The 16225-nt window shown below is 44.1% G+C and overlaps 1 protein-coding gene across 6 annotated transcripts in view; it reads right to left on the reverse strand.

Annotated features, from left to right (window-relative positions):
• Nucleotides 1-16225, reverse strand: part of Stx3 (syntaxin 3) — a 43107-nt gene that overhangs the window by 2515 nt on the left and 24367 nt on the right. For 2 of the 6 annotated variants that reach the window (XM_028884221.2, XM_037204926.1), the window contains exons 3-9: nt 14358-14457; nt 12472-12546; nt 10968-11035; nt 9308-9416; nt 8406-8479; nt 8109-8243; nt 5844-5954 (exon numbers count right to left, since the gene is read on the reverse strand). In XM_028884221.2, coding sequence (XP_028740054.1) covers nt 5844-5954; nt 8109-8243; nt 8406-8479; nt 9308-9416; nt 10968-11035; nt 12472-12546; nt 14358-14457 — 672 coding nt within the window. Of the gene's footprint in view, nt 1-868; nt 1791-2130; nt 4646-5843; nt 5955-6070; nt 6182-8108; nt 8244-8405; nt 8480-9307; nt 9417-10967; nt 11036-12471; nt 12547-14357; nt 14458-16225 lie in introns of those variants that run through there. The other 4 variants (XM_028884219.2, XM_028884216.2, XM_028884218.2 and 1 more) reach the window with 4 other exon arrangements.

Genomic DNA, 16225 nt, shown 5'->3' on the forward strand with positions numbered 1-16225 from the left:
CATGGTGGCACCAAATCACCAAAGTGTTATGCAGGGAGATGGACCCAGAGCTGTTTTGCAATCAATATAAAGTCATTTATTTTTAAATTAGCAATAAAATAATCAAGTTTACATTTAAAAAAATATAAACAACAAAAGCCCTTCACATGTGGCATATGTTTCAAACTTTCATCCACTGAATCATTGTCAGAGGAGAGAGAAGGCCTGCACTGAGGATGGTCTCCCCTTCTAGCTGGAGCCCATGTCCTGTCAGACGTCACAGCCATAGGAAGGAAGGAGGGCATCCCTGTGGCTCTGTCCTGAGTGCTGGGCGACTGGAGAAAGTCTTTACAAAGGAAGCTCATGGGCAGTGCCTGGATTAGAACGTTCACTCTGTCCCACAAAGCATTAAAGTTGGGGCTTCAATACCCAAAGTCGGGGATACTGGCGGGGACCACCAGAGGTCTAAGGCTTACCACTGGGTTGCAATCACTAAATAAGGATTTCTAGGCTGTTATCTCCATGGTAGGAATTATGGGAGACAAGGGAGCAGGAAGAGCTGCTCTATAGCCTCCCAAGCCTCCCGCCTGAGAGGGACATCACGTGAATAGTACGGAGAACATCAGATAGTTTGGGGAGGCTCTCTGGACCACACTCTTGTAGGCAGCAGCTGGGATTAATATTACACTGTCTACTCTGCAGAAAACTTCAGTGGGAATCATCTCAGTCCTTACTCCAAAGGTCTCATTTGATTCCCATCTCAGCAGCCATCCAGAAAACAAGCTCCGTGATGACAAGGGGAAAAAAATCACATTTTTACAATGGCTCACTTGAGGTAAACATATATCTCTTACCTGATTCTAGCCAGGCTCTGTTGTTTACCTTGCCACTTTTTTTTTTTTTTTTTTTTTTGAGCTCAGAGTATCTTCGAGTTTTCCTGCTTCCTGAGAGGCAGACAATTATGTACATATCTCTCACATACAGTTATAAAAGTACACTCTGGACACTTCCAGAGCCTGAGACTATAGCACCTTGTCCCTGGCCCAGTTATAAATCCTCGGTTCTGCTTGGCTTCCAAGTAATGGCTTCACAAATGGCAATTCTCTAACAGTGACTAGCCAGTGTCCAAGACTCACACATGGAAGCATATTCCATAACTTCAGTCTTTGCCAATGGTAGCTTCAGAGGACTCTCACCCTGGTCCCTCTGAGTAAACAAGAGTGAATACAGAGAAAAATCAAAGTGGCCCACAAACTGAACTTCAAGCTTAATTAAAGGGTGGATTTCAAATAAGTCATAAGCTCAAAATGGCATCTGTCAGTCCCTCATGTTTTCAGGACATAGGACAACAAACTAAGGCCTAGCATCCTGCCAGCTAGGGGCTCTGATCCAAGCCACACTCCTGCCAGACTTAGACGAACCCCTCTATTTTGTGGGTTACTCCCCTGCAAAGTATATTCCAGGAGAATATCCCATGAGGTAGAAATACCGCGCCTCAGGCTGGTCTCACACCTGGGACTTTACAAGGCGCAAGGTGTAAGAGACACACCAGAAGGAAGGGAAAGCTGGGTTGCTTCACACAGTCCAGAAGGGAGGGTCCATCGGCTGCTAGGGTGGGAGGTGGTTTTGAGGAGAACTCAGGGCTGCATCGGGTAGGTTAGATTCTTCCAGGGGTGGATTGCTGAGCCGGGTCCGAGGGTGGCTACAAGGAAATAAAGGAACAGGTGCCCCTCGTTCTCAGGAAGGCCATTAGAACTCCGTTCCCATCTGGAGACAAGAGTGGTCAGGCCAAGCTGGAGTGAAATCAGGTTCTAAGAGAGGCAAGGAGAAGGAGGGGGCACTGGTCAGTATACAGGACAATGCTAAGGCACGAGGAATTCGCCACAAACCCCAAATGTGGAGATTAAAGATCAGAAACGCCTACAAAAAAAGAGCATGCAGAAGTCAACACTAAATTGAAATAGCCCAGAAACAAACTTAAGGCTGGACATGTGAAACAAAAGATCCACATTGTAAAAGAACTAATAAAACCTCTAGGTCAGTGTTTCTCAACGTTCCTAATGCTGCAACCCTTAATATAGTTCCTCATGTTGTGGTGACCCCCAACCACAAAATGATTTTCGTTGCTACTTCGTAACTGTAAATTTGCTACTGTTACGAATGATAATGTAAATATCTCTGTTTACTAATGGTCTTTTGGGGGTTGCAACCCACAGATTGAGAATGGGGGACCATGGTGGTGGCAGTGGGGTGTGGGGGAGACTGACAATAGAATACATGTGACATGAAAGGTGAACAGAGAGCTACTGGGGTTGGAGATCCAGCAGGAGGTGGGTAAGAGGGTCAACTAAAAAATACACATGTGACATAACGAACCCATTACTATGCATACTAATTTTAAAAGTGTTTCAGTTATTTAACAGTAGTACCAAAAATATTTAGGCGACTTATATAAGCTTTTGTGCCACAATCAATTAGCTGTGGAAGGACATGGGGATGCACAATCACTAGTTGAAAACACCTGCTCTCTGCCTGGCACGTGGCAGCTCTTCTCTTGAATTCAAGTTTCAGAAGCATCCTATATCCAGATCCTTTCCAGGAGCCCTCCCTTCACATAGGAAGCAGACAGGCACAATCAAAAGACTACAGAAAATCTCAGGTGTTATACTATGGCTGCTTCATCTTAGAAGTGATGTAAGAGTGGACAAGTTTCTCCAGTGGCTTTCTGTAAGTTAGAGGCATGGATGACATCTTAGCCCTGCAGCTGGCATGCAACTGCAGAATGTAAACACAGATTGTCCTTGGTCATGGGTTGGCATGGGAGACCGGTAAGCCTAGACCTAGGTGCCAATCAACCTGGCCTTTACTAGGGAATACTGAACAACATGCAGCAAGTCACATAACTTCAGAGCAACTTAATGCTGTGTAGTCTGGTTAGTCAGCGAAAAGTAATAGTGTTAACCTCCTCAAAAATGAGTCTTCTATATTCTGAATTCTTGGAATTAGGAATGAGGGTTAAGAGGCATCATGAATTTTCAAGGCATCTTTTCATCTGAGGATATGGAACGATAACAACTATTACACCTTTTTTATTATTTTACCATATTTTGCATTGAGATAGTCAAGACTGAGCAAAAACTAAAACTTTATAAAGAGAGGTGATCAAGAACTGTAACGATGTCAGGAAAGAGACAAGGGATCAAAAGAACCTATGAAGCTTGATTGCCTCATCACAGTTATCTTTTAATGTAAAGTTGAACACTTAAAATTTTCTAGTCTGACTTCCAGACCCTTCAGTCACATGGAAAGGGGAGAGATGCAGTGATACACTGGGGTGGGACAAAGTAAATGAAGAATCAGCCCTGTATCAACATCGAAGTCTGCATCACCTCTCAGGGAGGTTCATGCTTGTTACCTCAGTAATCTAATTTCTGAATTTACAGTAAAGAGAAGAGAAAAAATATAAAGCTCATCACATTTAATGATAGCAAAATAATATACACTTCAGCACTGAGGAAATGCTAAATGTCCTCATGTTGAGAATTAGATTTACAACAAGATTTTAGTGACAAAGAATGATCTTTAGGATTTTCTAACTGGGTAAAAAGCATTATATAGTTAACACAGCGTGAACTATGCAAAACCGAGAGTGTGTGAGTGTGTGAAAAATAATATTACAATGTAACTTCACTTGTCTGTATCTTACAAGCTTTTAAAAATGACATATGCTCTGTTTTATTCAGAAAAAAAAAAAGAAAGTTCTTAAGTCCCAAGGACTACTAGGTCATCTTTATCATGTTTACCAATGTCAAGCCTAATTTACTGGCCAGCTATATCTTAATAAATGTTGGTTGATAGCCTAGAATTCTGCTATAGACAATGATAAACACTACCTTATTTTATAAAGAGAAACTAAGATGTAGCACTCTCCTAGGTCCACTATTAGCTGTGTGAGTTTGACCCTTCTTTAAGACTTGAAATTTTCTACTTCTAAAATAATACTAACTGCCTCATAAGAATGTTGTGAGGATTCTGTTACATACATAATATGTTTAGCAGACTCTGTGCCATGAGTCAACACTTTAAAATGTTACAAGTACCTCATTTAAGAGCCAACCATTCAGCCACAAACATAGCTCTTAAAGGCCTGAAGCCACAGCATAAAGCTCCAGTTATGCTGAAAAAGGAGAAGGAAAGCTAAACCCAGCATCTGTGAAAGCTACCAAGAATTTAGAAGATAGCTCCCAGATGATACCCAACATCTACCCAGGTTCCCTGAGTACGGACATCAAAATGAGATGCTCAAGTGTGCCAAGCAACAAGACAAAGTAGGATAGAATCTTCAGGCTACAAAGAGAGAAGACATGACCAATACCCTGCAGCCAGAACCCAAGAGAAGAATTTGAAGGAAATGAAAAAAAAAAAAATCACGGTTACCAACAATTTTAAAGCACATTGTGACAGTCATTAGAAAAGAGTAGCTTTATGAAATCCCAGTCTAATGCCTCCGGGGGAGCCGGTCCAGGGCCCCCACAACCGTTCATCTACTTACATTTCAGTGCAGCAGCCCCTTAGGCCACTCCTACTTCAGCCCAACGGACAGTCCAATAATCAACGCTAAAATGCTCAGCAACACAACTACTACCACAATGATAATTATCAATTTCTGGAGAAAGGAATAAGAAACAAAAATAAAAACCATTACAAAACAAGTTAATAAAGTAGCAACTCATCTAACATTCAGTCCTTCTCATCTCTGTTACCAAGAAAAAAAAAATCTCAATCCAAATAAAAATACATGTCTACGTAAAAATGTTCTCATGCATATTTTACATTTCTTCCATTCCTTCATGCCTAGCCAGCAAGGAGAAATGTGGAGCGCCTAGAGCTCTCAGCTCATAGGCTTGCATAGGTACAGTCATGGCAATCTGTATCATGAGGTCTCCAAGCAGCACTTGGCCAATCCATAAAACATGCAAGTTTGCCTTTTCAACAACGAGCACAAAGATATCTCTGACACAATCCTAGTTACCAACTTGTATTCATCTGCCCTCTTAAAGTCCAGTATATACTTCCCAACACATATACTGAATAGGTGCCCAAAGTGCGAGTTAGCATTTAGATTCAGAGGAAAACTAACTTGCTGGCTCCCTGAATAGTTTTGCACAAGCAATAGGAAGAGCAGTTGGAAGAGAAAGAGCTAAAGAATAAAAACATCAGAGCCCACGGGGAACAAAGAAGAGTGAAAGGTAGAGGCTGCCATTGCCATCGCTGGATGTGCATAGTCAATGAGGACAGAAACTTTGAAGTTCTTGAGCATAGGGCCAGGAGAGCAGCAGACACAAAGATACAGCAGAAAGAGTATAAGTAGGCTGTGAATGCCAGGCCCACCCCCTGGGCTTCTGAGTGGCCTGAAGCCAGCTACTTACCCTCTGACCCTCAAATTGCTTCCTCTAGAGAAAGGAGGTGCTTCCATGAACAAATGGTAACTTTTACATAACAATTAGCATCTGTGCTAGGTTCAAGTAAGAGAAAAAGAATGGGGAGGGAACCCAGTGGAAGACATTACCAAAGATCTGTGTGATGGGTTAAGGGTTCACCAACTACATTCAGGAGATTAGTGACAAGACCCAGGCCATGTCTCCAGCCTACAGGGGTGCTCAAGTGTTGGTTCTTGGGCCAAAAGCATGTGAGAGCCAGATCCATGCAAGGTACCCGGGAAGAAGGAAGTCTCTAGGAAAGCCTAAGGTAAGGGTCTGGAAGAGGCTAGGACAGAGAGGGAAGACATGGGCTCAAGGACAGAGGTATAAAGGTGACAAAAGACAGGAAGAGAAGGTACAAGAAGCAGAGACTGAGGCGCTCACCCTCCGGGCTTCGCTCTGATACTTGACAGCCTTTTTGGTGTCTGCCACAGCCCGCTCCACAAAGCCCACTGACTGGTCCATGTTGTTCTCAATACGGTCAATCATGGCTCCCTTTCCCCAGGTGCGAAATGTGGCGGCAACAGAAACAGACAGAAGGAAGGGGAGAGAGAAAGCGCAGTAGCAAACAAAATGGACTCTCTTGTCTGAAGACAGAAGGAAACCCTCACCTTCCGAGCTTGACCCTGATACTTCATGGCTTTTTTAGTTTCATCCCGTGCCTTCTCCACATGGTCCACGGTGTGCATGACATTCAACTCTATGTTATCTAACATCTCACCCTGAAAAGGAGACACAAGTCACACTTGTTAACTCACCCACAACAGCCCCAGCTAATGTGGTGAAGGGACTCAACAGTCTTCCATGCCAAGACACATACAGAAACCTTAGCACACAGCCTTCTGTGAAGCAAACTTGCCCATTTCCCTATGTGATGACCTAGAGTTCCCCAGTCCTTGACAGTGGTCACTCATTCCACAAATCCTGGATTACTTCCTTCAGATCAGCACTATGCTGAACACCTTGAAGCAGGTTTTCTAGATGCTTAGTAACTATGTGTAAATATGCACAAAAAGATTCCCTCTCCCACATTTTTCTTTAATTTTCTTATCTTTTACACATATAGGGAAGACCCAAAATAAAGTCTCCAATTTTTAGAATATCACCAGGATGCTGGCCCCCTGTTGGCCATTCAGGCCCAAACCAAGTTCATTCAGTCTAAATGAGTTTATTCACTACTGTAAATATCACCTGGCACATAAAAGGTATTCAGTAAGTATCAGATTGGCAACAGTAGAAAGTACTTATGCTCTTCAAGAGAAATCCCCAAGCTCCTTAAGCAGTAGGTGCTGGGTTTACCCGTGCTTATCTTCCCCTTCAGACTCTAGTCTTCTAATAAGATTGCCAACTATTTCCCAGCTTTTGCTTCCTATCAAGAAAGTTTGGTCACTCCAGTTACTTCCTGAGAATCTGAAGTAGAGAACTCCCCTCACCCTCTGCCCAGACCTTTCTCAACCCTATCCTGTCACCACAGGGCTTTCAAATAAACATAGCAAGGCACTTACCATCACATGAAACTCAAACCAGATCCTCGGCAAGGCAATGTGGTAGGAAAAAAGAGAAGTGGGAATGGAGGGATTGAGAAAGGGTCTCAAAGGCCAGAAAGAGGAATAGGAGGAAAGTACCAAACCAAGGGCAGAGAACTAACGTGAAAACTAGTCAGCCAGTGCCCAGGCTTCTACGAGGCTCGGTGGTCCACCTCCTAAGCAAGTTTCCAGTTCTGTCCAGATGGCTGAACAGCTGGAGGTTCCTGGTGAAGGCTGTACAACCCCGTGGCCCTGCTTGATCTCTAACTCTATCCCAAGAACCAGGGACAAACTATCTGACAGAAATGAAGAGCATATGCAAGCAATATCGAATTCCACCCCTGAGCAGGCATACCTTGGGATGAACTGCCAAGTACCATAAGTGTTTCTATAAATATTCCTTTACTAATTCTTCATTCATCCCTACTGTTGATTCTTAGCAAAAAATGCCAACATGCTCAGAAAAACAGAAATATAAAAACAAAACAAAACTGGAAAAATTAGCTTGCTTTTAAGTTCTACGGTGAATTGGAGGGAAAAAAATTCAATAAAATAATTCACATAAATAGGCTGACTACCAAGGCTTTGTCAGCAAGACTTACTTTTTTTTCTTTTTTGGCACAGGCGGCCCCCTCAGACTTGCTCTGTGTTAGAAGATAACCTTTAGCTCCTGGTCCTCCTGCCTCCATCTCCCAAGTGCTGAGATTATAGGTATATGCCACTATGCCTGCTTTATGTGGATCTGGGCCAGAAGATGGCTTGGACCCAAGGCCTATTGAATGCTAGGCAGGCACCCTGTCAACTGAACTACACATGCCGCAGCCCAAGAACCCAGGTATTTACTTTTAAAGTGGGGTGGGAAAGAAGGAGAAAATAAAAAGATGCTAGGTGAACTAGGTCCTTGTCATGACATAGGAAACTTCATTACTAACTAGAATCACTGTGAACCCGAAATAACAAAATTGAGATGGCTCAAATGCCAACACTTGATAAGTAAGAATGCACACCTCTGCCTCAGACTCTAGAATTTTGTTGCTCCACGGTGAAAAAAACCCTATTCCCTGCCCCACTGGACCTCCAAAATGCTCTCAAGGAAATGTGTGCCTTTCTCCCTGCTAGCTACCTGATTCTCCACCAGCATGGCGATGTCCATAAACATGTCGTGGAGCTCCTTGATGCTGCTCTCCAGCCTCACGATATCCTTGTGCCGACCCTCAATCTCACTGAGGGCTTGCTTAGAAATCTGCGAGTCGATGATCTACAAAAGGCCCCATACAGACAGGCCATCAGCCACGCTAGTAACAGACTGCCCCTGCACAGCCCTCACACCCCACCCCACGTAAGCTCCCTCCTCTGCATAGCCACAACTGCAGTGAAGCTCCCTGTGACCCTCCCTGTGCACGGTGCCTCCGCCACTCACCCCAGAAGTGAAGATGGTAGGGTTACCACTCTCCAGCATCTCTTCCAGCTCCTCATCGGTTGTCTTCTTGCCAGCTTTGTGACAAAAGGAACACAACATCAAATATCAGATCAAAGCATAACTCCATTCAAAATGTTTTCCCAAACAGGCCCTGTCTCCAACAACCCACTGGCTCTTCTGACTTCTCTCCCAATTCCATCCACCTTTGTCGTTAGCAGCAGTCAATCCCCACCCCAAGCACGTACTCCATTACTTCTTGGCTCAGACTGCTTATTAGCCCCAACCACCATACCACAAAGTCCAAGGCCCTCATGACAGTGCACAATTTGTGGGCGGCCCCTCCCTCAACCTTACACGGCAGCTTCAAACTCGCCCTCCTTCCGACCCCGGACAACTTGCCACTCCTGGACAAACACATCTGCTTTTTCTTGAGAACATCTTTGTTCACACAGCTTCTCCCACCTGAAGCCATTTTCCCTGTAGGGCCTACCCTCCCATATCACGAAATTCCTACACAATGTAACTTTATTAATTTTTTTTTAATTCTTCACAGCAACTAGCACTACACCTTTGTGTCATAAATGCACTTTTCCACTTAACAGCAAAATGATACAATGAGTTCTCTGGAGAGCGACTATTTAGTGGGTGTCCCCAGAAGGTATTGGTAAGTGTTGGATCCCATAAGAATAAAATTCCTTGGATCAACAAATAGAACCTTTTCAATCTAGGATACCACTTTATAGACATACCAATCCCAGACCATCTGTCCTGTATTTGAACACCAAATAGAATGCAGAAGGCCCAAGCAGCACGGTCATTGTTGCTTCTCCCAGGACTTGGGATGGACAACCACCGAGCAGGAAGGGGTAGGGACAGACACTGGCCCATCTTCAAACACATACTAATTTCAAGCTGCCGCTGGATGCGCCCTTTGCTGCGTTCACGGAAGTCCACCTGAGCCTCGTTGTACTTTGTCATCACCTCCACAAACTTCCGAGAGAGGACGGAATGCTACGGAAACAATGTTAAATGAGTAGACCCCAGGAGATGGTGTCAAACTCTGCCCCACCCCACCACAGCCTAGTCTGCAGCTGCCTGGGCCAGAAACCAAAAGACAAAATGCAAAACCCAGTTTTGCTCTCCCAGTTTGGTGCTACAGGAAGAGTCCACCGCCACTTTCAATGTGCAATCCCCACTACCCGCTTCCTCCTTTACTGAACTCACATCACAATGTTTAGTCAAAAGGAGAGAATCACCGAGAACCTGAGAGCCCAGTAGCAATTTTCCACCACAGCCCTAGCTAAAGTTGTCAGCCACCCGTGCCACAAGCAACACTTGCCAAAGATTCTGCAGTTCTTACCCCAACTGACAACCTCAACTTTTCTTGCTTACAAATAGACATTTTCTCTCAACAGACCTACATAATTTTAATTCCTTGCCCACCTCACAGCATCAAGCCCTACCGATATCTTTTTTTTTCCCCAAATGCACTACTTCCATGTAAATTCAGACTGAACCCTTGCAAAAGCCTAACTAGGGGCCTCCCAGCCTCTTGCCTCTTCCCCACGCACATCCAAGGGACTACCACATCCCCCTAGCATGGTGTGTGACCTCAAGCAAATGACTGCCAGCTACTGGCTCGGATCCAAATTCCCTCAACTAGGAAAGACCGTTGACACTACACTATCTGCTGGAAATTCAGCATCTGCTACCCAACAACAAACTCTTTTCTCAAGATAGGTTATTCCCCTTACATCTATCCTAAACTCAACCCTCTGCCACCGCCACCCACAATACTCCTCTCCTGCTGCCAACACGCACATACACAAACACACTCATCCCTGATCCTATTTCTTATTTCCCCTCAAAAAAGGGAAGCTCTGCCTCCTGAGCCTGTCTACACTGGGACTCTTGCTTCCCCAAGGCCCAGCCTTCACTAGCTACCCAGTTCTCCATGAGACCTTCAGTCATGAGATGACCATGTATTCAATGATATCTTCTTACATTGTTCTCCTGCTGTATAATACACACACACACACACACACACACACACACACACACACACACACACACTATATGCTGTATAATAATTACCACTTAAGCAATGGATCCGGTTCCTCCCTTTTTCCTGTTTTGGTTGATTTTTAATGTTCTCACACTCTAGCTCAGGCAGGGCAGCCTTGAAGTCTTGGCAGGCCTCTTGCCTCAGCCTCCCAAGTGTTGGGGTTATGCTTTGTGACAGTTCTCATAGGACAAGGATCGTTTTTGATGGCTCCAAAATGTCCGACTCCAAACTGGACAACTACTAACTAACCATCTTTAGAAGGCGTGGCGGGTGTTGAAGGGAAGTACTTTTAAGTGCCTTCTTTTGAGTGAGAGAAGGCCAAAAGGGAACAGTGGGCCCTGACCACTGCTTCAACCTGGATGGTTCCATTTTCTCAGTTCCTCAAACTGAGTCCCAATACAATAGAATCATCTTTTTTTTTTTTAACGCACAATAAGTGGAGGGAAAAATAATTAAAAGAATGGCAAAAATGATTGTTAAACCAGAAACAAAGTTACCTGGGACTTTCGGATCCTAAGGTCTGCTGATGACCGGACCTCATCTTCTTCAATATGCTTCTCCATACCTAGAGGGAGAGAGTTATTCCAGCAAAAAGCCTCCGATCCATGCAGATTCCTTACCATCCTCACACACAGGGACCATGAAGGTGGACAACAGGGAGGGAGGTACAGCTGCCAAAGGTTAACGTCTCCTCCCATGAGCTACGCGCTTGCTCTCATCAGCCTGTGCTATTGCCGCGTCTCAGCAACACAGATGACAGTTCAGTTCAGGTCATCAAGGGACTGAGACTCAAGCCCTTACCCTGCTACGGACTAGCAATGTGACAACACGGGGAAACCATGGAACCTCTTTCACTATCTGCCCTCTTGTTTATAAAAGGGAAAAGGCAGCAATACAAGCTGAGCACCCTGACGTGAAAGGCTTAGAACAAGGGGTGTTCCAGATTTTATCAAAACTTGGAATATTTACATATTTATAACGTTGGGGATGGCACAAAGGATTCATTGTGTTTCCTATATACCTTAGAGCTTGGAGATATACTTCTAGTGTACTTGTAAGGTTAAGTGTGAAATGTTCTACTTACAGTGTAGTGAATGCTCAAGAAGTTTCAAATTTTGGAATATTTGGAAATTTTGGATTAAGGATGCTCAACCTGAAACTCTTTAAAATACCAATGCAAAAACCAAATAAACTGCTGAGCACAGGAACAATCACATTTTCAGAAGCTGTCTTCCTCTCCATACCCATTGAAAAAAACTGTTGTAATTTACTTGAGAGGGAAGAAATAACACTGATTTCCTCTCTGACCAATAACACATCCTCAACCAGTACTTTGAATGGGAACATGGATGACAGCTGTAGACCTAAGCAAGCATCTGGGATCCCCAGGAGGATTGGGCCTATGAGAGTGGCTTTACTGAGCTGTGCTCCAAAACCAGGGAGGAGGCAGGAATGAGAAGGTACACAGAAGGAATGTCTGCTGACTGAATGACAAACCCTGTACCTAGGCCTCTGCAGTTACCTCTCCAATGTACATGGGTGCTGGGAAACAGTGAGAGAGAACAAAAGGACTAAGCTAAGCTGTTTTTGTTGGCCTGGGGTGTTTGTTTGTTTTGGTTTTCAAGACAGGATTTCTCTGTGTAGCCCTGGCTGTCTAGGAACTCTGTAGACCAGACTGGCCTCGAACTCACAAAGATCCACCTGCCTCCGCCTCCCAAACGCTGGGATCAAAGGTGTGCGCCACCACCGCAGCTTGGAAAGCACATTTTAACTCCCACTTTCTAACTTCAGTTCTGGGCATTTTCAACTGCAGTGAGAATTCAAGAGGCAGTAAGTGTCTAAGGACACAGTAGGTCAGTCCAGGGACGGTGCCCAAGCCTCCAGTGAAAAAATGGACAAATGATGTCACCCCCATTGAGATGACTGGCAGTTGAGAAGAGAGCCCTGTGAAGCTGCATCTGTTGTGGTAGAGACTGGCTTGTTCCTGTGTTCCCTTCTTACTCTTCAGCTTGTTCCGGACATTGTTGGCTCTTTTCTTGATCTCAGTTGTGAGCTGTTCAAGGTCGTCTTTGGTTTCTGGGTAAACATAAAAGGTAGGCTCAGTTAGGAAAGAGGACGAACTGCCCTGTGAGTCACCAATCAACAGACGAGGCAGAAGCCTTCTCGGACGCTCGCTGCCTCTGTGGTGTTCATCCCAACGGGCTTTCCAGAATCTATCACCACAGTCACAGAGAAATAGTGTTGGTGGAGTCTGTTTGTTTGTTTGTTTGTTTGTTTTTCTTTCTAAAGTGTTTTCAGACTAAGGGAATGGCACAGTGGTGGATCCCATGCTTAGCATGCACCAAGCCCTAGATTCAATCCCTCACATCCAAAATAAAATTATTAACTAAATTAAAAGGCATTTTCCAGGCAACCCATCTCAGACTCAAAGAACCAAATACCCCAGGGTTAGAGCCCAGGATCTGCTTTATTTAAATAGCCTCCCCAATCCAAGTCATGCTTTTAGAGGAATCAACTTGTTTACCATGTGCGTTCGCTCAATCTCAGGAGAGAGGAGAGGAGTCTATGGAAGTTCTAGGGAAAAGAAATTTCAACCAAAGCCCATTAACTTAAATGAGGCAAGTATCTATGATGTACCTACTACATGCCCAGAGCTGTCCCAGCTGATGCGTGGAGCACCACACTCATGGTTTATGGAACTAAATCAACAACAGTTATAACCTTTATTCCAGAGCCATCATTCAGTTCCTCCACTCTTGGAACTGAGTGAGAAACTCAGGGATCAGAGAAAAGATAGAGATTCAGCCTTGAAGGGGCTGAACCTGGCAGGGAATGAATAGGGAGTACATCAGAAGTCTTGCTTTGTAGCACAAGGTATGATGGAAGTTCTGAGCAAGGTGTGCATGGGATAGTTATGGAAAACCCCTAGCACAGCCTCTAGGAATCTGGAAGAGCCCCTAAAGGCAGAGATAGTAGAACTGAGTTTCAACAAAAAATACTACAGGTTAGCAAATGGTAAAACAGTTAGGTGGTTAGTTAGTTCGTTTGTTCGTTCGTTCTTTCATTAGTTAGTTAGTTAGTTAGTTAGCTAGTTAGCTAGCTAGCTAGTTAAAAAGACTATAGGTTAGCTAAGTAGCCAAGGGTACTAAGAGCAGAAATCCCAAGGAGAAAGAATAATATATAAAGAACATGAGGGAACAAGGAACACTTGAGGAATAGCCAGAGGTTAGCATGAGTAAAGTATCAGCAGCATGGGGCAGGAGAAAGGGTGGAGAGGAAGTTAGGAACATGAAGAGACAATTCTCATATGCCCAGAAACTGGAGAGCCACTCAGCAAGGTAAAGTAGGTAACAGGGCAGACTGTTTGCTTTCCTTAGGAACATAAAATACAGTGCTAACCTGTATTCTCCAAATATAAAACACTTAGGGGAACTAACATTTGCCTCGGCAGCAGTAACAAATACAAGTAAGAGACGAAAGGGACTTCATGAACTTCATGAACCATTCCAGAACACCTCATAAGGAAAACAACGAATAAAAATGAACTTGACCAGGTAGGATTCTGGAAGAGGGCTGGAAAACGCATTTCAGTCAGAAGAAAGAATGTAAACCAAGGCACAAAGCTAGGGTGGAGCTTGGGGTATGTGAGGAGCTGTAAAAGGCATTGCTAGTCCTGAGAGGTATGAGTTGGGAAGGAAGGAGTTTGAATGGTTCAAGCGGGACTATGAAGAGAAGAGCTCAGAGACAGAAAGAGGTGATATGGTATGTACATTAATGCAAGGGAATGCATGTGCTCCTTTGCTGTTCCCAGAAGGGAGGAAAACAAGCCCGTCTCAGCCCCAATGCAAAGGGTCAGTACAGAGTGACTCAACTCAGTCAACACTCACTTGGCTCTGGAATTGGTGCAGACAGAATGATACTGTAGAGCTTCTTCGCTTCCTCCACACTCTCTGAGATCTTGTCAATGTTGAGCCGAGTTTCCTCAATCTATAATCAGAAAGACAACAGAGGGAAAATAGTCCACACCTGAAAGGAATGCTTAGCAGAGCTTCCTGCTGCAAACTGTCCACCTTCTGTGTTTGTGGAAGAGCATGAAAAAAAAAAAAAAAAAACCTTCAGCTACCCAGGGAGTGCCATCTCCACTGTCAAGGAAATTAGTCTATAAAGAAGTGTCATCCAATCCACACTCCTCCTTCCTGAGAGGGAAATAATCACTCACCTTGAATGGTAAGGTTCAGATCAGAGTCAAGAAGGTCAGGGAACCATGGAGAATAACCAGGCGAGACAAGTGCAAACAGTAAGCGGATGATCCTTTGGCCCCCAAAGTGAGAAAGAAGAGAATGAGCATGGGGTGGGGAGTAAGGAAAATACTCAAAGAGAACAGAGCAAATGTAGAGAATGAAAACTAGAGAAAAGACTAAGAGAGAGCAGAGAGGCAGATAAAGAAGACAGGGGATGGAGGAAAGAAAGAGACTTGGCAAGGCCATCTCAGAAGACAGCCAGGCTTCTGGACATGTTCTGGTGAACTAGCTATTACAGACTAACCCCAGCAGCTGAGCACAACGTTACAGCCTTTTCTATATTTCTATATTACAGCCTATGACCATTTCTGCACATTTTAAAGTTCCTGACTGCATGAATGCATGAAATAAAGGATTTCCAATAACATTTTGTTTTGTGATTGAACACCATCAAAGGACGCCGAGCAACACCTCAGCTCCATCCACAGGCACCAGCTGCCTGGGCACCATGGTCCCTAAAGCAGATGTACAGTGGGGACAGCAGATACAGAAGAAACCTCAGCACCCACTGTCCCTATCTGCCTCATCCCAAAGTGAAGAGGACATCAGCACTGCAACAATTAACCGACAAGAACCTTGTCTTATTCATAATACATACTCTTATACATACATCTTATTCATAATACATACTCTTAACATCTGGAATGCAGATTCATTCGATGCATAGGTGGCTTCGAATCCAGTGCCCCCTTTCTCCAATGGATAGGTACCTCTTTTTAAAAACCTAACTGCAGTGCTCCAGAAAATAGCAAAGAGCAACTTTGAGCTTTCTAACCCCCACATCAGCATTTTTGCCACTCAAGGGATTTTTTTCCTCTATAAATAAAATAAAATATTAATGTGATCATATCAGAGTATAAACATATGCATAACTACTCAAATATTTATGTAGCATTTTAATTGTTCACAAAATAACATTTAAGAGTGTATTAGCATTATTATTCAGGTATGGTCACACATGTTATCACCTGTGAACATCAGTGGTCTCTAGACCACCCACTCCTGCCCTTCCCCTTTCTCTTTCCCCAACACTAGCTCCTGCAGCTACTAGTCTGATCAACTAGGGAGAATTCTGGTCCAAACTGTGGTCAATGGTAGAGAGACAGAATATGGGAAGTTGTTAAGTTTGTAGTGTGCCCCAAGTTCAGAGTCACTACAGGCATGTAGGGACTGAGAGTTAGGACCAGGTCATCCCATCTTATGCTTGTCTTCTGGATGTTCAAGTCCAGAAGCAAACCCCACCCCTACCCGACTAACTACAACTGTTCTCTTCCCTCTGTCCTCATCAAGCTCACTATCTGGAAGCATTTCATGGCTCTAATTAAACAGCCCTTTAATTAGTTCACCAAACAATCAAAAACCCCTTAGAACTTCAGGGTGAGCAACTGGTCAACCACAGGATCGCTCTCTCTCTCTCTCTCTCTCTCTCTCTCTCTCTCTCTCTCTCTCTCTCT

This window comes from Peromyscus leucopus, chromosome 1 (genome assembly GCF_004664715.2).
Source record: "Peromyscus leucopus breed LL Stock chromosome 1, UCI_PerLeu_2.1, whole genome shotgun sequence".
Classification (NCBI taxonomy): Eukaryota; Metazoa; Chordata; class Mammalia; order Rodentia; family Cricetidae; genus Peromyscus; species Peromyscus leucopus.